Below are 21,287 nucleotides of genomic sequence, written 5' to 3'. Positions count from 1 at the left end.
ATTGGAGTCTATTTATAGATGATTGGACACAAGATCTGCTTCCAATGCTGACCCGATCCTCTAACTAACCTGGTCATACAAATACTTCTGATCTACGTAAAGCAAAGGTTTACATGTACCTGTACATGAAATACGATTTATTACTATAACTTTTCTCAGGGATAAAACAACAAGGGTACGTGTACATGTATCTGTAAAGTTTTACAACTTTCACAAGGGGACTACAGATAGCCATAGGAATAGATCTTAATTCATATATACTTTGCCTTGCATAAATCAGAAGTCCATAGATAATGCATGGAGATCTTAATTGTACCAGTCTGGCTTCAGATGCTGCATTTGCAATCGAGATTTTATGTGGTTGGATGACCAGATAAAGGTTGATTTCCTGCTTGTCTGAGAAGTTGCAATTGCTTACGACCCTACGCTACTGTAAAGGCTGAAGTTACTTATTGTGTGTGTGGTATTAACTAGTAAATTGTTTTATTCATTTAACTCCATAAATTTTGTTTGAGCATTAAAAAATTGGCCCACACAAACTTCCATGTCTCAAATAAACATGAAAACATCTGTAGTTGTGTTAAACATATCTGTACAAAAGAAAGACTAGTGATTGCATTGCTTTAATAGAAATATGATATGACATGGTCATTTATCTATCATGCATGGTGCAAGGTGACAATAAAATAAATACTCAAACCATACAATGACAAGATATTGGAAAATGTTTGATGAAATAATGCTATAAAATTGTACCCGGAGAAAGTGTTAAATTCAATATAAAACTCTCAACCTATCTTTTATATAAAAGTTTAAAAAATTCATAAAATAACACATTCATTCTTCTGAACTTGCATGATATTGCACATTTTTATGCAATAAAATAACTTGCATACAAGAAAAATCATGGACAAACTTTAAGATATCACATAAGACATGTATATACTCCTAAAATAAATGATCCCATGTCCATAACATATGCTTATAAACATTTACTGATAAAACATGATTTAAACAAAATTATATGTTTTTTACAGCATTTTCATTGTTCTATTGGGCAAGTCTGTTGAAGTATATTCTTAAAATATTAAAAAAAATCTGAAGTACTGTCTGAACAATGAAAATACTTGTCTTGTGGAAGAAAACAGTGTATACTGTATAATGAATTTGCTTTTTACGTATTATAATGAATTTGTAATACAAATAAAATAAATTACAGATATACCGTAGTGAAGTAAATCTACTGGTCCCTAGGACTTTGCTATAACAGAGGTTTACTGTAGTGATAAAAAACCAAAATCATGCATTTATGGATCCTGAAAACACATCACTAGAGTCCTAAGAATGTAGTACATGTACATGTTATGAATCTTCATTTTTTAAAATCATACATAAACAGATGAGAAATTTCGGACCTGTGCTTTACTGATACCAATATGTACAATATCAAGTAAAAGCATTTTGAGGTCAAGCAACATTACTGCAGCTAGAATTTAATCAATTAAAAATTTTTGCTCAATGTTTTGATTACTCGGTCCCAGACATAATAAAAAGAAATCAAAAGAGAAATAAAAAGTAGTAAATTCAAACACTCTATAGTACATTACATGTAGTACATTTCATCAAATGGTTATATTATTATTATTATGCGCAGTGATTTCGCGCTGGCTGGGGCGCTGATACGTTACAACGAGCACAAACTCTGCCAAACTTCCTCACCCATGCATCAAAAATTTTCTGGGGAAAACGCTGTGTTTTTTGTTAAAGATCAATCAGTATTTTGATTCCTTTATACAACCTAAAGACTGAACACTTTTAAAAATATTTGGCATCACAGGAATATAAATGTTTGCCATTTGTCTAACATAAATAACAGTTGTTTTCAAAACTACGGTATGTCAGAGTACTGGCCATCTTCTCATGGTTTTGAAAAAGATCTATAACAATAATGATCAGAATTTCTTCAATAGCATGTTGGGATATTAAGGATTTATCCCAAGGCACTTTTTAACAGGATTCTTTTTATACCTGGCTGCCATGATACAAGGAAGTTTAGTAGGTAAATCCAATGTTACATACTGTACATATCATTATAAATGATTAAATCCATCCTCTTACATTCTCTTAATTCAGACAAGTCCGACAGTGTTAATATTTCCACTTTTTACACAATGTATTGCATGATGATAAGATGATAAATCACAACACATTCAGGAAACTGGGATTACAAAGGATGGCCCTATCCTACTGATTCTTTATCTTTGTACAGTGAAATTTCGGATGCAAATCCCATTTATCCTTGTTTTATACAGAGTGGGATAAAGGGGAGTAAATCTATAGTATCATTCTTTAGCTTTATACACAGTTTAATACATTTACTATGAGAATAATCCTATTGTATCAATCCTTTATCTTTGTATTCACTACGATACTATGAGGATACATGTACTTCTATTGAAACAGTCCTTTATCTTTGTATTCACTATGATACTATGAGGATACATGTACTTCTATTTTATCAATCCTTTAGCTTTGTATTCACTATGATACTATGATGACACTCCTATTGTATTAACCCTTTCGCTTTGTACATGGTAGTACATGTACCTGGGTATATTATTCATTAGTATTAAGTAAGATAATCCTATGGTATTAGTCCTTTAGCTTTGTATACAGTATGATACTCTGGCTTCAGACACCAGGGCGTATCTTTCAGGTCACAGTCCAGAACAACGTTTATGATTTTGGCAGGTGCTCCGGCCACAGTGATGTCTGTTTTGCTGTCTATCGTGTATTTGATATTACTGGCCCCCGTCTTTTTGTCCAAGTGTCTTAATTCCTACAAAGATTTCAAGAAATCAGTGAAATATATGTACTCGAAATTGAATGCCTGATGGTATAATTATATTGTAATAATAAAACACAACTTTTTTATGTTAGAGTTGAGTGTCTGACTTGACAGGACAACATGATAACAGCAGGCATAATTTTTTTTATTTACTCCTATCATTGATTAACTTTCATTTCTCTCATTAAGGTACATCACTACACCTTTGCACTTTTCAAGACACTAATGTCACGAGATGGTGCTTCAAATGTTTTGTTAACTTGTTTGTATCAATCGATTTGGTTAAATACTGTCATAGCTCAGTGGTTAAAACCACAGATCACAGATTTTTTTTAACATTTTAATATTATAAATCTAGCTACAGTACTAAAGTCAAGGTTGCAGGAATGGTAAAGGTCATAAACAATGACAAGTTGAATTGCTCTAAAAAAATTGTTTAAAACTAGCATTATATTTTGTGCAAATTTTGTATCGGAGGCATTGTTGTGTATCAATCCAAGTTTTCTCCATTGAGCTTAAGATCTACAGGGGCTGACGCTCCTCCACACATGTGGAGGAATCTTGCTTATCCTTATGAATGCATCTGTCAACACTAGCATGTTTTTATAACATGTTGTAGTTTTCATACCATCGAAGACTAAAGAATTTTGCCTTCTCCCTGGTGAATTTGGGAATATACATGTAAATGACAGAAGTTCTGTGAGTTGACAGTAAGTGTATGCAAGACTGGACATCGGTTTCCAATGATGGATAAAGACATAAGTGGTTAGATAATCTTACAGCGCATTACAGAATACAGGAAGAAGTTTTCAATAGGTAGCTAGATTGGTTCATAGTGTATTGAATTTGGTCAGCAAGGTATCACATTATGTTTAAATCTAGGTCATGTGTTTACTCAGGTACGACGGCAAGAAAGTGAGTAATATCTAGTAAACACTTGCTTATTATAAGCTTTTTTTGTTGGGAATATTTCCTCTATGTAATCAAACATCATTGCTGTAAAAGTTTGAACTAATTAAGCAGTCATTACCCAAAATTACTGTAAGTGTTGTATGTTGCACCAGGAATAAAGGAACCAAAATTTCATTAATTTTTTTAAAAAGTTCAAAGTTACTCGAAGCAGAATTGATGCTCTAAAATCCAATGCTGTCTTTTTATAATTCTATGAATAGAATACTGTAAACGAACATTTATTTGCAGCGACTTTATTTCGCGATTTACTTCCAATAAACTAATTTGTGACGACTAATGTTCGCGACCAAGCCTTATCAAGACCCGTATTTTGTTATAACAACCATAGGATAAAGACTGGTTCCCGGCGAGAAATATTCGCGATGACGAGGCTCTCGCGAACCTCGCGAAAATTTCTTGCACGCGAATAAAAGTTGATTTACAGTAAACTGGACAACATTGAGATGGTGACCATCTCAAAGAGCCCCACTTAAATAATGGACAAAACGATGAAAAGATTTTCAGAGAACTTTGCTTTGACCTAGACCTATAACTTTCCAGCTGGCATAGAACCTCTAATTCAATCTCATTACCCCTTACAAACAGGCATTTTTGTTCAATCTGAGCAAGATCAAGCAAATGGGAAATAATGTACAGTCTAAAACTGATTAAAAGAGATCTGCTATGACCTTCACATTGACTTGGTTCAAGGTCACTGCACACCAATAATTAAACAGCTCTGTTTAAGTAAAGAATTAGCATGCTCTGATATGACCTTGACACTTGACCTACAAACATCAATCAAGGACACTGCATATTCTTTGATCAAAGGCACCATGTGGGTGAAGAATGAGCCAGACTAGTGCAAAGGGAGAGAAGATTGCTCTGGACTAGGATTTTTCATATGTTTCTGTATTTCTTGAAAGTTGGTTCAAGGTCACTGCACACCCTTTACTCAAAACTCTGTTGATGTGAAGTATGAGCCAAATAGGGCTAAGTGGAAAGTAAATATGCTCTGAAAAAAAAGAAGGATTTTTGCATGGTCCAATATGACCTTGACCCTTGATCTACAAATTTCATTCAATGTCATTGCACACCCTTTGACCATAGACACTCTGTGAGTGAGGTTTGAGCTAGATGGGCCAGATTGGACCAAGGAAAGAGAAGGGAAGAGAAGATATGCTCTGGGCAAGCGATCTCGGATGGAGAGACGGAAGGATGGACAGACTGATCACTATAGGGCCCCAACAGAACAGGGCCCTTATAACAATAGGAGAGAGTGTTCTAGAGACATTCTTTGTTCACTATGAATGAGTTGCATGTAAAAAAAACAATCTACACTTGAGTAACCACAGGACCCAGATTTAAACCTAATGTGATACCTTGCTGACCAAATTCAATACCCTACTGAGCAATCTGACAAGCTTTTTAATACTCTACCGGTATTCTGTAATTTGCTGCAATAGTTACAGTATTTAAAGTTAACCATTGTAAAGACCTGTGTTTGATTAAAGTGCTTGGCTGTGTCACGTCGTCTTTTCTTCCGATTATGTATGTGGCGAAATGTCTCGTAACCTGTTGTAATTCCAGAGGGTCTCTCAATCTATTGAAAGAATATTAATATGAAACATCAATGTCAAATCCTTATAGCAAGTATTGTAAAAAGAAAAATTTTAAAGGATCATGAACAATAGTAAAGTTATCAAACTCCCCAATTAATTCTTTTTGACAACTGACTAGAAAACAAAGGCTGAATTTGTAAGAATTTTTAACACCTATAAAATAAGATGAAATACATTTCATTACTAAAGATAAATCAGTACATGTACTTACCTCTAGCATCTGTCGCCTCATTCTGACATAGAATTCATCATCCTCCAGTCCCCAACCCCAATATCGATTGGACATGCCATTGGTCTACAATGTACACAACATAATCACAAATTTAGTATAGCATTAATTAGCATCAACAAGTTTCCACACTTAAATAAGAAATTACATTACTTCATTGGATATTTACATTAACATGCATAGGTTTGCAGAACGTTTTTAAAATTTATGTACAGCAATACACCTATCTCCAATGCCAAAATTAAGTTGGCTTGCAGCATATTTTGTCTTTTATATGATACAAATTTCAGTTCAAAAGCAATGTGTTCATACACTTGTGAAGGCATCCCTCGTCAGGAGCAGTATCCCCCCAACAAACTTCTTGTAGTGGTAAAGGGGGTGGAGATCGGGGGAGGCTACGTGGTACACCCCGGTCCTGGGGTAAGGGTAGGCGATGGCAGGGTTAACTGGTACCAAGTCCACATCATGCATAGCGATATAATCACAGTCTTTGCCACTCTCCAAGAATCCAACATTGATCAACGCCGCTCTGTTAAACCTAAAGGAAATATGATGTTTACTTCATCTCTAATCACTGATCACTAAGGGTAGATTAAAATCAATTACAAGTACCTTCAAATTTCAATACTATTGTATTTTCCAACTTTTAACTTTCCCTTTAACCAATTGAGACTCTTTGTGACTTTGATTATAATGCTTTCCATTTTTATAAGAGGAAGCTAGTGGAGGTGTACCGGTACTTCCAAAAAAATTATTATGCATAGAAAGAACTAGGTAATGCAAAGCATAATTAGTGTGCAAGTAGCGACAATTGCTGAATGCCTCATGTTGAATCAACTGTGATCGACTGAAGCTGATCAGATCATGCAAATGTCTTAAAAAAGCTCTTAAATTGATATCAAATATACAGATGGATAGATGAATAGACTGGTCACTATATAGGGCACCTGCAGAGTGGAACCCCCCAAAAAAGCCCAAACCTATAATCATCCACTTGGTTAATGACATAAATCTGATGAGCTGTTCCCTGCTTATTCAGAAAATCATGCATGTATGGCACAAACTCCAACAACTCTTCAAATCTGTCCCTGAATGGAACCAGAATAGCCATTTTGTGTCTTTCTGTCACTGTTGTAGATTCCGCGTTTTCCGTTCTAATTATGACTTTATGTGTCTTTGTGACTGGCTGCTCTGTATCACTCTGTAGCTTCACCATCAGGATGAGTGCCAGGGAGAATGTCACCGTCAGACCCACGAGAACTATCTTGGTTCGTTTTCTTTTTACAAGAGTCCGTATCCATGCTGACATCTGTGGGAGTTCAGGGAATGATTTTGCAAGATTGAAGCTTTTTTGCAGACATCAAGATAAAATCAGCAAAGGGCTATCTGAATTAAAGAAAAAAGATACCCAGTTTTTATCACAGATAAAATTGCTTTTATTAGCTGAACAAATAGAATGTGTATACCCCAGTACATAAATTATGACAGTGTAAAAATCAATATTCATCAAAGTTTGGTCACATAGGATGACCTTTCTTGTTTTGAATTAACAAGGACAGCTAAACTAGCACATATTGACAGCAAGCAAAACAAGTTCAAAGCACTGGGGGTGGATAAGGGCAAGCAAGCTCAAGCTATTATGCTGTTAGGAATGTCTTGAATTTTATCAACTGACTATTCCAGAATTCCAATTTGTCTTTTCTCAAAAATAAATTTTGGATCTTATTCTTAAGACAATCACAACTTCATGATATTTTTCAACAGAGCTTGGAAAAACACTTCAAATGTAAAACATCATCAGCTGTTGAAAAATCTTAAACAAAATAGAGTTGTTTCCCATCAACTTAAACATAGATTATCATTATACAGCCTATAATGTCTCTCCAGTTGTATTTTTTATGGTAACATTGTATTTATAAAGTTAAGCTCAAATTCTAATGTACCTATATCAAGTTTATAAAAAAAAAGTTGTTACTGACACCTACATTAACATTATACTTTCATGGTTACTTTTCTGCTTGTCGAAAAGGCCTGAAAAGTTGTGACTGATATAAAGAAAAAAAAAACGTTTGAAATATTGAAAAAAAAAAAAACTTTATCAAAATTCTTACTTTAGAGCTCTTTCTTACTTTCTTCCTTTTTGGGTATTTGTCTTTTGTCAAGAATAAAATCATAAAACATTGCTAATGAGTAATGAATACAGTTTACAACTTACAAATAACTGAAAATGCACTGAGGTACAAAAAGATTGAGAAACCAGCCAAAAGGCTTCTTTTAATCCCTCTCAATAGGTAACAAAAATATAACAAAACCAAATTCCATAAAGAAACAAATACACTCCAGTATGCTGATGTAATAGAAATAAAGCATCCAAAATCTATCAATCAAACAAAAAAGAAAAAAAAAAAGAATACAAATATGGTTTGACATTAACGGCCTACCTCACTTTGACTGTATTCGTTGTAAACAGATAACATATACTTTTTTCAATTTAAGGTATATGTGGCGTATTTTTTCATGCTAAGAAATATTTGATTTATTTATTTATTTTAAATATGTTATATAAAGATATATCTTCACAATAAATTATGCAGTTTATATCAATCAGGTTAAAAAGATATAGAAATTAATAAATAATTTTTATAATTATTTTGGCGTCCACAATAAATACAGCATTTGAATAAACCCCGTCTTAAAATCGGCCATGTGATACCATGCTCAGTCTATCACAACAACAATGGCGACGAGGAGAAAGATAGGTATACCCGTAATACCGTTAAGTTTGACAGATTTGGCCAAGAAAGAAAATAGAGACAGACTGACAAGGATAGGAACAAAGGGAAGATTGTCATTGGAGACCATGTAGATTGATGGAATAGGAATATTAAAGCCGAATTAAACTTGAGTTTAATAAGTTTTTATCATGAAGATGTAGGGGTTTTGCTAGTCAGGTTCGTACGTGCTCCATGTGTTCCATGTCTTTATAAGTTATGAACCACAAGTGGATTTTCGTTTAAAAAAATTTTTGAATAAAGAATAAATAAACAATCTCAGTACATGCATGCATCCCTCAGGAGAGGGGTATTCACTCATTTTACTGTGTCGTTGATGCTAAAATAGTGTTTCATCTTTATAACACATAATTAGCAATTTATATGATAATCGTTCCAGATTAATGAATAACGGAAGAAAAATGCTTCAGGTATCATCTGATATAAGAATTATCTCATTTAAGACATGAAAAACGTGATTCTAATTTGTGAACAAACTGTTCTTCCATCGTGTTTTCAATACATGTACTAGGTTTTCCGGCACTCATGCGCAGTGGCGTTACAAATGGCCGATCACATTGATATTCATCAGACGTGTAGCAAAGTTTAGAGACAAATAACTAAAGAAAGAACATGTGTTACAGGGCTAGAGTTTGTGAAACGTCTAATTAAAAGAAGCATGATGTATATTTTTACTAAAACTCATGTGAAAAATTTTACTCCAAATACGCCACATATACCTTTAACAGGTCCAGTACAATCTCCAGATTTAGCTATATAGCTTGAATAAGCTAAATAGCTTTATTAAGCTATTCAGAGTAGCTTCATTTAGCTATTTTGTCATACATTTTTCTTAAATTTGTAATTTTATCAGTATGTATAAAAAAATCGCACTTTAGTCCAGTGATAGTTTTCAACTTTGAACTGTTCTGTGAACAATGCATGTAAAGAATACTCATCAATTTGCGTCTCCTTAAGAGACTTTGCACTAAAAGTTTTGGGGCAATTGATTCATGACCACACAGTTACTTCTTGAATGAAATATAAAGGAGGTCAGTTATGGTAAACAAGATAATTGATTGGTAATAATTTATCACAATGAGAAGAAATCATACTTATCCACGCCTCATTGCACGCAAAGTGGTAAACAGTTCCCCAAACAATGGAAATATATTTTTTGCTTATAAGTGTTTAAAAGCTGCAGTGTTAAAACTATCTTTAATTGTGGTCAAGTTTATAATGGTCAATTGTGCAAATATGAGTAGCAAGTTAATTGCGATTTTTTGTTCATTTCTTACAATAAATATTTGCTTCAAAAACTGTACATATATAGCTTTATCAAGCTATTTTGAATAGCTTTATAAAGCTATATAGCTTTTTCAAGCTATGTAGCTTTTTCAAGCTATATAGCTAAATCAAGAGACCTGTTTAATATATTAATGTTTTAATTTTTTTTTATGTTTATGGTATCAATATGGATATGTGTCGTAGATATCATATTTGACTGTTTCCGCTCTTATGGTATCACAGGGGCTCGTCACGATCTTAATTAATTTTAAAAGGTTGGGTGGTCAGTTGTCTCTAAGTAAGACGACAAAAAAGACTTATGACACGATGTAGCGATATTAAGCCCCTGTGAGCTCCATTATTGTACATTTGAAGATCACAACTATGATTTAATTTACCTGTTTCTCATCCATTCAGATAACTACGTATTTTATCAGCTTCATCAATTTTAAAGTTAAAACGTGTCGCCTTTTCTTTTTATTCAACATTCCAAAAAGTACTAAAAGTATACCGGAATATTAACTCGCACTGTAAAATGTAACTAATAATTGTAATAGTGATTTTTCCGGAATTTTGCCGTATTCTATCATACCGCTGGCTAAAAATATATTAATAAATTTCACATTTAGTATTAAATGTATATGTCTGAACTGTTTTATCTGAATTGCATGTATTGTGTCAGCATAAATATATGTCACCCCCCTCCTCCCCTCAAAAACGAATGTAGGTTGAAATGCGGACTTTGAACCCTCTCACGCAAAACGTAAACATGACCTATTAATCCCAACCAATGAAAGGACACGTGCCGCGTGCACCGAGCACACAGATAGGAAAACTACCAAGAAGTTCCGATGATGTATACTCTTACAATTGATGATAAACCTAGAAGTTGCCGAACATCTTTTAAACGTGATCTAAACAAAAAAAATTATAGCATTTATTAGACAACAGATGCTCGAGAAGAGGGACTCATTTGCAGAGAACGGTAAGTGCATATGCACTCTCGGTGCAGCAACTTTTAATTTACAAATTTCATCAAAAATATTTGGATTTAAGATTGATTTTTAGAAAGATACATGTACCAGCTGATCAGTTTACACTGGTCAGTGGCGGATGGTAGAGTCTTCATTAACTGTGGTGGAAGGTCGGTCGGTAAGGAGAGGGTCGTCAAACAACGGGAATTAACATTTTTACATTGTTTGAAATGTAAAATTGAAAAAAATATATGTTTGATATTTGAGTAACATAATTTTGACATAATTTTCTATTTAAAAAAAAATATTTGAATTTTGACACTTGGGTTTAAATATTCTTTCGAAAAGTGACCCATAGGACCTATGATGATTCAGAAGATTCTATGAAAATTAAGTTAAAATTTAGAGAGTTTAGAGAAAATTATCACGTGAACTATTATATCTATAAACTTTTTTAATTGATTTATTATATGGTTTTTTTAATTTTTATTTTTTTGGTATGAACAAATTTTCAAAATTATAAAAGCCTTTTTATCAAAATTATGAACCATGATTTATGATCTGAGGACGATGAATTAGAACTGAAAAAGGTTGGTTTGGTTTTGAATGACTGAACGTTGGGTCACAAAGTATATTTTCTGAAGTTTATTTCCGTCTTCCAATCACCTGCGCTAGGCCACGAAGCACAGAAAGGGTATTACGTATACAATGTTACATGTCCTCGCCCTAGATCGAGTGTATTTATTAATACTTGGAAATGAAACAGAGCAGCATTTCTTGTTAAGCCGCTTAATTATCTGGAGTTATGAGACGGTAACAGTAGAACAAGATGTGCTTTGTTCTATGACTGGCGTAATGATTCATATATAAATAGCCAAGTGAGTCGGAAAACTTTCATTGAACTGCTGACATAATGTGAGGCAAGTCACGTACTGTTTAAATATACTCAATAAATGTCGCGACTTGGTGATTTAATCAAAATCTTTTAACCAATTTCAGAGCAGTAAGCTGAATTTTAAAGATGGTGAAAGACATATGTAAGGAGTGTAGAAATGGAGTCCACGCATGGTAAATGTTAACTTATTGTATTTACGCTACATATATGTACATTATTAATAAATAACTACACATTTTATGATTACATATAATTTTATTAAACAGCATTTTATCCAAATATATACTATTTTAGATATGTCTTTTTACGATTTGGAAAGAAAAAACTTTTCCATCTGTTTGTGTCAATTAATTTATTTTCATCTCTTTAAGTACGTTTGGCATTTTATTGAAATATTGAGAATTAAAATCTTCTTTAATCTTTAGTGGCAGTGAAACAAAAGAAAACGGACAGACTCGCCCACCCCCACCCTGTCACCACGGACACAACAGAGAGGACACGGTGGCTGCCCCTAACACTGACCAGAAGGTCAACACGTGGGGCTCATTCAAAACCAAAGACCATTTCCTTGAACTACATTTCCGGTGAACCAGTTCAAGACTTACTCATATTTTTTGGTTGCCATGCAACTTCATCGTATTTAATTGAATGCTTATGTTTAAATAGGTGAAAAGACTGGAGTTTTTGATATTTCATAAATTTCAGTACGGGTATATGTGTCATATTTTGTATTTGTAACATTGGTAAAAATTTTTTATACTAATGTTAGTACCGATTGTACGAGTTTCCTACGTAATTGCTGCATCTCAGGACTGTGTGTAAATCATGTGTTCAATTCCTGTTTTAATGGCGTATAAGGAAATAAAAATATCAGCTGCAAGAGACACAAGCTTTCTTATCATTTGATAATTATTGATTCATTCTAAAACGAAATAGATACCGAAACTCTTCAAAGAGCTTCTTATTGGTGTAGTAGTATATCTGTAGTCATACTTTTTTTTTTAAATATAAAGATGAAAGAAGTCACAGGTGATATGAAAGATCAAAAGTCACATGTTTAACAAATATTCATTTGGTTAATTTGGCAACTTCTAGAATGAGTGACCACATGGCCTTCATTTTTAATTGTATACAGTATCAACAAATAAAAGGGGAAGTGGCTATTGGAAAATGAATACGTCGATTTAACATGACATAAATTTTTGAAATATTATTAACAATTTTTTTGACCACATATCTGAGAGCATAAATAAGGAAAATGATCCACAAGTACGATGGGAAATCATTAAATATCAGTTAAAAAAGCTATGTATTGAGTACTCGATTAAGAAAAATAAAAGCAGACAAACCCGTATAAAAAAATGAAAAAGAAATTGAGGATATTGAACTTTCCGATTTTGAAAATAAAAAGGTTAAATATAAACAGAATCTTGTAAAAGAATTAGATACTCTGTATGCATATAAATCTAAAGGGGCAAAGGTGAGAGCTGGTTTTCATTGGATAAGTTAGATGAGGGTGAAAAAAAAATACATCATACTTTCTAAGATTAGAGAATAAACATCAATCGCACAATGTAATAAATAAATTATCAATATATAAGTATATTATTGATACGAACATTATATCAATGACTGAATGTTATCTCTTCATTTATATGAATAGTACTTTTATTATACACTACTTTTATGATATATACATGTAATACATACCATGTGTTAATTCATATTTACGTCTATTTATGCTGTAAAAAAATACAATTATTAATGCTAAAGAAAAAATATATTTTGTACATTATATATATATATATATATATATATATATATATATATATATATATATATATATATATATATGATTTATTTATACCGCTGAAAAGCATTACTGATCCAGGGGGCCCCAGGCACCCCAGGTGATGTATATCTAGAGAGCCCCTGCGGAGGTAATATCTCGAATTTGAATGTATTGTGTGTTACACACACACACACACACACACACACACACACACACACACACACACATATATATATATATATATATATATATATATATATATATATATATATATATATATATATATATATATATATATATATATATATGAATTTTCCGCGGGGGGGGGGGGGATCCGAACTCCCGACACCCCACTCACATACAGAATTGTAAAAGGATCCATGTTTCCCGGGAGTTGGGTTTAGGCGTTGATTTTTATGAAACTTTGTAAACTCTGTAAATCCCGTGTTCGATGGGATTATATAATAAGGGTTTATGATATAACGGAAATTATATAGCAAATTGTTTCAAAACGATATAAATGACTTTTTTTTTTCTAAATTAATGTCATTGTTGGTTGTTTTTAAAAGTAAAAATATGAAACAGAAATGGCCTAATGTTGTTTGGTTGTAGATACATAGTACTCATTAATAGATAAAAAGCCCAAACGAGTTCAATTTTGTTTAATAAAAAATGAATGGGTTATCTTTCTTTGAAGAAACCCAAACCAAAATCCTTAATGAAGGGTATGAAAAATGTGATGTATATTTATAAACTAATGGTCCAGATATCGTTGCACTGCACATAAATGTCGGCGGCAACTGAAAATATCAATCCATATTGACATCCCTTAATACGTATGTCGTTTCTTTGCAATGAAGAATACCGGTATCTTTCTCTGTATAAAGAAAGAATGTAGATGTACAACCTGATTAGAATTACTAGTAGATCCTTTATCCTTTTCGTTACATTCTTTTAAAATGTAATTATGCTAGAACATGTAATTTGATAATATGAACTGACGAAAACATACTTATAACGCACGAAGCATTTAAATTACTGATCAAAAACATGTTTACTGAAGACAGCAGAATTGCTACTATTATCCCTTTCCTTTTCACCATTTATCTTGTGATTTGGATCCCTTCTATACAAAAAAATCTATCTATTTTTTTTTCTCTGTACGGAGGTCATACCAATCAGTAGTGTGTACAAAGAAGAAGGACGAATGCCACTTTGTATTAATCAGCTCTTGTTCAAAAAAATGATGTTAAAAATACTAGTGGCAAAACGTAACTGTTAAAGAATTTATACAAAAATTATCTGTTGACAATATTACTAAACTTTGTAATTTAGGGGAATATTCATGTATATTTCATACAATATAAATGATATAAGATGTTTGTTTTACACAATAAAGCTATATATGTATGGTCCATCCTAATCTCAGCGAGATTCATTGAAACTAAAAAAAAATTAAGAGAAGTCAGTTACAAAATTTTCAGTCTCGACGAATCTCGCTGTGATTAGTTCCATGGAGGGAATGACGCCACTGGCTCATCACTCATCAAGACGCCCCCCCCCCCCAAACAAACGGAATAGTCGAAGTTTCCAGTATGTGAAACTCACTGACATGAAAACATCGACAAAACATTTACTTTCAATCGCGAGTAGCATCCACAATTACAAAAACCAATTGAATAAATGAAAATCATAAGCATTATTGATGTTGGTGCCAGGTTGTATGAACTATATGTATGCTTTGTGAATGCAAGCTGGCTGTCATTGTTAATTAATTCATGCAATAGTCATTGCGAATTTTCAACACTTGCGGATCGATGTTTTGTGACTTTCATGCAATATACAAGTGTCATGTAGTAAATTTTGAAATTACTGGGTGGGTGTAAATACAAACTTTACAACATGTCATGTTGTTAATTTTTATATGTTGTATTTACACCAACCCAGTTAATTCAAAGTTTACAAATGACACAAGCGCAAAAAAAATGGTTTAGAATAAGACATCGCATTATAAGATATAGTTTAAGATAGTTTAAGATATGCTTGAAGATAAATGAACATTTATATTAATTGAGTGACGTATATCGTATTAATTTCATGATTTTATTTTTTCTTGAACGAGGTGCAGGTACAAAAATATTAAAAGCTTCCGAACCGACTGATTTCTTTCCACATAAAATTGTTCATTTATCCATTGGGTCACATTTCAGATTTCAAACTAAGTCTCAAACTAGAAGTCTGTACTACGTTTTATCTGGGATGATTTGTTTCTTGTGTGAATTATTCTAAACATGTTAATTCCGTATTTCGAAAGGTTACGGTGAGGGAGTCTCATAGCGCAATTAAAATTTTACAAGATTAAATTAAAGCTCTGTTTAATTCTATCTGTCTGAGTTTTTTCTATAGTGAAAGGTTATTCTGAAAATTACCATACACGCACTTGGACGCAGATTGCCGTCAAAAGTGTCCTGCCAGGTTATAGAGTATAGCGCTACTTGATATCATACAGAATTTGGTTGCAGAAAATATACCAAAGTCTGTTCGAGATTTAGATTTCCGTTTTGAGAACTTTTTGGTTGATATTTTGATATTCATAAATACCTTTATGTTCAACTAAAGGCATTCAACTGAATTTAAAAAAAAACAAAACTTCTTTTGCGACAACCCCTCCCCCCCCCCCCCCACGCCTAACGAAAACTAGAATCTCTTTTGAGAGATATGACCTATGGGGCATGTACAAACCATATCTATATGTAATTTCTATTTGGCCTTAATTTGAACATGAATAAAAGAAAGATATTAATGAGGTTCCTTAATTTTCTTATACATGTATTTCATGATTAATCATTTCATTTATTAAATATCAATTTGTAATCACCAATTAGTAATTTGATAATTTGTAGCAAGGAATAAAATATACAATACTGTTGGGCCCATATACACTTTCATTCAATAGAGTATCAGAAACAAAATTCTAAAGACTTTATTCACTCTAGTAAGTTAACTAATTTTAGTTTGGACACAACGTAAATCCGGTTTGTATTCATCATAGATTTCGAAATATTTAATTAAAAAGAATTGACGCAAGTTTGTATATATATGTTTTTCACTTGTATCTTGGAAGGTATCTACACACCTTTTTCTTTTCTTGAAGCCCCCCTCTCCTCCTTCTCAAACAAGCTTATGTCACAATCCAATTGTTAGACTCCAAGAATACTGTACAATACACGCGCTTGATCTTGATTACACGTAAAACTCTATAGCATTATCAAATTGATATGTGACTTATTCTTGTCCATTATTTAATAAAATATATCTAATTAGAATTAACCATAGACAATTTCCATCTGCTACATGTCTCTTTATTTTTTTTCTTTATTTTGACATCTTCTAACAAACAGTTTTAACTTTCAGATTGTATTGCTCGTTATTTGTACATGTATAGGCTCCTTTTCCCCCATTATGCTTTCAATAAATCTTATCTTATAATACATTCAAACATGTACAATAATTTATACAATAATGTTTCAAGCAGACTAAAACATACAAAAACATTAATTGTTTATGGATTTTAAATTTTAATTTCATAGAATAAATAATTTATCACTCTCTAACATCATTTCCTATCGCAAAACTAAAGCCCTTCATATCGTCATCTAATGCCTATCTCTGATAAAAATAAGATCACCTATGATCTAGATCTAAACGTCACAAGTGAAATTTCACATGGATTCCGTCCTAGTTGTGTTCTTTCTTCTCCTGGGGGCGTGTGGCGCCTTCATTCTGGACGATGTCGCCCTACCCCAGTACTATAAGTACGGCAAAAGTCTGGTGCTGGTGGGCGGGGCCCTAGCTGAAAATAACAGCGAAATATACAATGCCATTATCGAGATGTCTGTAAGTTATCTTAAGTAAATTATTGTAACTATATAGATAACAGAAAGTATTTTGAAATACGAGGTAGCGCAATATTATACAAACCTTTTATCCCTATACCCCTTTTCAATAAAAAAAAAAAACCTCGTAATGTTCCCAAAGCGATATCAATTATTTTTTTACACGTGCATGCTTTCCACTTGTCATTTTCAAAAAAAAAAAACCAAACAAAAAAAACAAACAAAACAAAACAACAACAACAAACAAAGAAACAAAAGGAAACAAATATTAACAAAAAACCCACTCCTATTCTTTACTTACCAGGGAGGACGGGGCGTTGCTAAGATAGGAATCATAAACGCTGCCAGTTTGGACCCTGTTGGGGGATACCAGTACTACAGGGACGTGTTTCTTAAGTACGGCGCCCTAGAAGCCAACAGAATCCCTATAGACGTCAACCACACCTCTGCGAATGCGGACCCCAAGGTGGTGTCGCTCATACGTCAGCAAACGGGATTTTTCTTCGGTGGCGGGGACCAGCAGAGAGTTATTGACACGTAATGGTTTTAAAACTCTAATGTATCTAAATTCTTTCTTTTTATAATTATGAAGAATTAATTTTGAAAATACATTAAGCATGCATTACATCATATAAAGCTTATATGGCTTCAATTGATTTGTTTTACATCATTAGCGCAGAATTGATTTAGCCGGTGAATGTAGCTCTCTATACATGGATATGTTTATTTCGCGTTGTGTTTGATTTCTCGATGCACTCGATAGATTCTTTTCGAAAAAAAAAACGCCAACCAAAACCAAAAAGTTACGTTTACATTTAGTATATAATATATATCCCGCAATAGTATAGTTGATCTTTACAGATTATACACCCAGACCTCACAAGGGCGGATGGAATCCCCGGCGCTGGCCGCGCTGAGAGAGCGCTTCAACCTTGGCGCCGTGATTTCTGGGACGAGCGCTGGAACAGAGTGTCAGCCAAACAAACTCATGATTAACAGTAGGCACCGTTTAACTAAAAATAGGAAATGCTTATTGGATGCTGTACAGTTTATAAAAGATCACGGGTAATATTCTTAATTTAAAAAATTCTTGCAATATGGGTTTGTATACTTAATACATTGTACTTATATTTGATAAAATATAAATCTGTTATTATTGAAGAAGAAATTGTGATTTTTTCTTGATATTGTGTGGTGCCAATCTTTTTTGACAAATTTTCAAAGAAAATTAAAATTGATTAATATGAAATTAAAAGAATTTAGTACAATATTTTATATTTTTATAGAGTTTAATTTTTAAACTAGTCGTATTCACTCTACCTTTTTATCATGGAATTAAAGGCTACAAAGATAAAAGTTGCTTTTTATGACATATTTAACTTACCGTTACATTTTGCATCCCTTGTGAATTCTACTTTAGAACAAAGGCTACATTAACGAGGCCTCACTTGATTTGCGTTTTTCTAATAATGTTTTGTCATACAAACTACTGAACAAATAAACGATACAAATTATACACTAATGAGCAAATGACGCTATGTAAAATCTTATAATCTCATCATGATTTTTTATGATTAAGTGAATCGTTCTCTCCCCCTAATTTTACTCCTTCTTTCAAAGAGAGCATTCCATCTAATAACGCATGCACGGATCGGGGGGGGGGGGGGGTATCAGAGAGTCCAGCCACCCCCCCCCCTGCAAAATTTAAACATCTTGAAATTTACTTTTTAAAATTACTATATATAAGCCTCAGCCCCTTCCCCCCGGCAAACTCAAATGACTGTCGACACCCCCCCCCCCCCCCCTTTTAGAAAACTTTTAAAGAGCAGCGCATGTAACGACTGCAATCCTATCCATCATGTGTTTTCCAGACAATAATTTATTGAAACATGTACCTCTCCTATAGACGGAATGAGCTATGAAGCGTTGAGATACGGGGTCCATACAACATATTCAGAGGATCATCCAGATTACCTTGTTTACAATCCCAGTGGGGGACTAGGGTTCTTGGATGGATTCATCATCGATGCCCATTTCAGGTATGACATATTAATTATAATTTGAACCTTGTACGATTATAGCTTGCCATAAAGTTTGAAAATCGTTTTAAAATTTACACTCCAATTTAATCCATTCTGTTTAAAATGACATCTTTAAAAATGTTCAATCTCTGGTGGCGTTGTTTCCTTGCAGCGAACGAGGTCGGGAAGGACGATTAGCTGTTTTGTTGGACGAGACGCGGCGGCAGTTCCACATCTCGCGAGGTTTCGGTGTGGACGAGAATACAGCGTTAGTTGTCACTCATGCCGAATCTGATGCGATAACAGGAAAGGTATACTTTACTATGTCAAGAGCTTAAAAAAAAATGAATTTTATGTTTATTTTTTCTGCATACAAAGCAAATCAAATGCTTACGAACCATTATAGTATTGAACCTATCTTTCTTCACGCCAAGCAAATCAAATGCTCACGATCCAATCATAAAATTGAAGCCAATTATCATTGGATATGTCCTCCATTTTGTTCATTTTTTTTTTACCTGATCGAAGGTCATAGGACAAAGCGGCGTGGTATTCATCGATGTTACTCATGCACACCACGATCCTCACTCTATTTACTACTCAATCAGCAATGTTTTATTCCACTACCTCACGAACGGCGACCAGATAGGACTCAGAAATCTAAACATATCATTCTCCCCCAGGAAAACGCCGATGAGAGGGCATGAGAATTATGACCATGCACTTACATCCGATGACATCTTTTACGGAAAACACAGAAATAGCGACCATAAGCCCGAATTTACTCGAGCTGCGACGAGTGTGTTCGATTCGCGTTTAGACACTTCTACTTATGGGGACACATACGAATCTCATCCAACTTTTCGCGTCATTCTGACACGAATGTCTTTTTCCGTTGGATACGTGGAGAGAAAATCCTCATTTCACACCGATTTAACATCCTATGAAAATCTTGTTGTAAGCATCGCAGAGCGAAATTAAACTTTTCAGACAAGAGTATTTTAGTGGCAGATTAAACACTCATTACAGAGACAAATAAAGTACTTTTCTAAAGTATCTTTAATATTGTTGGTAATTTTAAGGTAAGTTTGCAAAGGTATAACATCTAACATTTAGTAGAGAAACTCAAGTAATGTACACATAGTAAATAATGTTATACTGAGATACAGCACAGCATTAATTGACTGTACACCAATACTAGGTGCGTTCAGAGTTCACCAGATTGTTACCTTTGGCAAGTTCGCTCACCAAAATCTACAAATGGTTCCAAATGGTAGCAATCGGCCACCACTTAATCAATCAGCAATCCTAGAGCTTATGCAAAAGTTTAGAAGGTGACATCAATGGCACAACGATATCCCAAGTGTACCAAACTTCGTACATATATCCTTTTAAAATCCAACAACACAGTCGAAAAATACGTTACGCTAGATCTTCCAAAACCCATCAGATCAAAATTGGCAATGTTTAGATGTGGTGGTCTCCCCCTAAGGATTGAAACGCATCGCTACAGAGGAGAACCGGTAGAGGACAGAATATGTAACCTATGTGATCTTTTAATGAAATCGAAACTGAAAAGCATTTTTTATTACATTTAATTTTATCTATTCTTTAATAATCAGAGAAGTAATTTATTTTATAAAATTGGATATGATTTAACTGCAAGTCAAAATAAAGCAAATGATAGTACTCTATTCGTTGACCTTTAAAAATAATATGTAACTACCCCCGCCAAATCGCTTATTTTATTAATGAATTATACAATTTAAGACAAAAACACTTGACAAAGCCATCTTGTTCCTAAAAAATGTAAAATTTACTCACATATTGTAACAGTTTGAAAGTGACTTATAGGTCCGTTTGGCCGGGTGTATTGAAGTTATATTTGTAAAAGGAATTTTGTAATTATGTTATATACGCATGTCACTATAATAAATTATTTACTTACTTACATTATGCAAATTCATTTTATCAGGCAATAAGAAACCTATTGATTCTAAT

The 21,287-nt window shown here is 33.3% G+C and overlaps 2 protein-coding genes and 1 long non-coding RNA gene across 3 annotated transcripts; 2 read left to right on the top strand and 1 right to left on the bottom strand.

The window, feature by feature from the left end:
• Nucleotides 1–607: 607 nt before the first annotated feature.
• On the bottom strand, nucleotides 608–10,243 carry LOC105349030 (beta-1,4-galactosyltransferase 7). The gene is made up of 6 exons (XM_011458676.4): nucleotides 10,107–10,243; nucleotides 6,631–7,036; nucleotides 5,963–6,188; nucleotides 5,633–5,716; nucleotides 5,298–5,402; nucleotides 608–2,839 (listed from the first exon to the last, which is right to left on the bottom strand). The coding sequence occupies exons 2-6, from the start codon at nucleotides 6,957–6,959 to the stop codon at nucleotides 2,645–2,647; spliced, it is 939 nt and encodes a 312-aa protein (XP_011456978.3). The 5' UTR covers nucleotides 6,960–7,036; nucleotides 10,107–10,243; the 3' UTR covers nucleotides 608–2,644.
• A 292-nt stretch (nucleotides 10,244–10,535) lies between these two features.
• LOC105349029 (uncharacterized) lies at nucleotides 10,536–12,466 on the top strand. Its single transcript, XR_903704.4, has 3 exons — nucleotides 10,536–10,693; nucleotides 11,682–11,750; nucleotides 12,003–12,466. It is a non-coding gene; the product is annotated as an uncharacterized lncRNA (long non-coding RNA).
• A 4,614-nt stretch (nucleotides 12,467–17,080) lies between these two features.
• LOC105337695 (cyanophycinase) lies at nucleotides 17,081–20,305 on the top strand. The gene is made up of 6 exons (XM_011442559.4): nucleotides 17,081–17,266; nucleotides 17,570–17,802; nucleotides 18,127–18,263; nucleotides 19,172–19,304; nucleotides 19,459–19,597; nucleotides 19,815–20,305. Exons 1-6 carry the CDS (start codon nucleotides 17,096–17,098, stop codon nucleotides 20,265–20,267), a joined length of 1,266 nt encoding a protein of 421 aa, XP_011440861.3. The 5' UTR covers nucleotides 17,081–17,095; the 3' UTR covers nucleotides 20,268–20,305.
• Nucleotides 20,306–21,287: the final 982 nt, after the last annotated feature.

This window comes from Magallana gigas, chromosome 8 (genome assembly GCF_963853765.1).
Source record: "Magallana gigas chromosome 8, xbMagGiga1.1, whole genome shotgun sequence".
In the NCBI taxonomy this organism is placed as follows: Eukaryota; Metazoa; Mollusca; class Bivalvia; order Ostreida; family Ostreidae; genus Magallana; species Magallana gigas.
The sequence above is the reverse complement of the archived record's forward strand: the minus strand, read 5'-3'. Positions and strand labels throughout refer to the sequence as shown.

Coding starts and splice junctions, on each gene's coding strand:
- LOC105349030 (XM_011458676.4), bottom strand. CDS start 6,959: ATGTCAGCATGGATACGGACTCTTGTAAAAAGAAAACGAACCAAGATA. Junction 5,403..5,632: donor TGAGGCGACAGATGCTAGAG/GTAAGTACATGT, acceptor TTCTTTCAATAG/ATTGAGAGACCCTCTGGAAT. Junction 2,840..5,297: donor AGCACTTTAATCAAACACAG/GTCTTTACAATG, acceptor AAATCTTTGTAG/GAATTAAGACACTTGGACAA.
- LOC105337695 (XM_011442559.4), top strand. CDS start 17,096: ATGGATTCCGTCCTAGTTGTGTTCTTTCTTCTCCTGGGGGCGTGTGGC. Junction 18,264..19,171: donor AAACAAACTCATGATTAACA/GTAGGCACCGTT, acceptor CCTCTCCTATAG/ACGGAATGAGCTATGAAGCG. Junction 19,598..19,814: donor CTGATGCGATAACAGGAAAG/GTATACTTTACT, acceptor ACCTGATCGAAG/GTCATAGGACAAAGCGGCGT.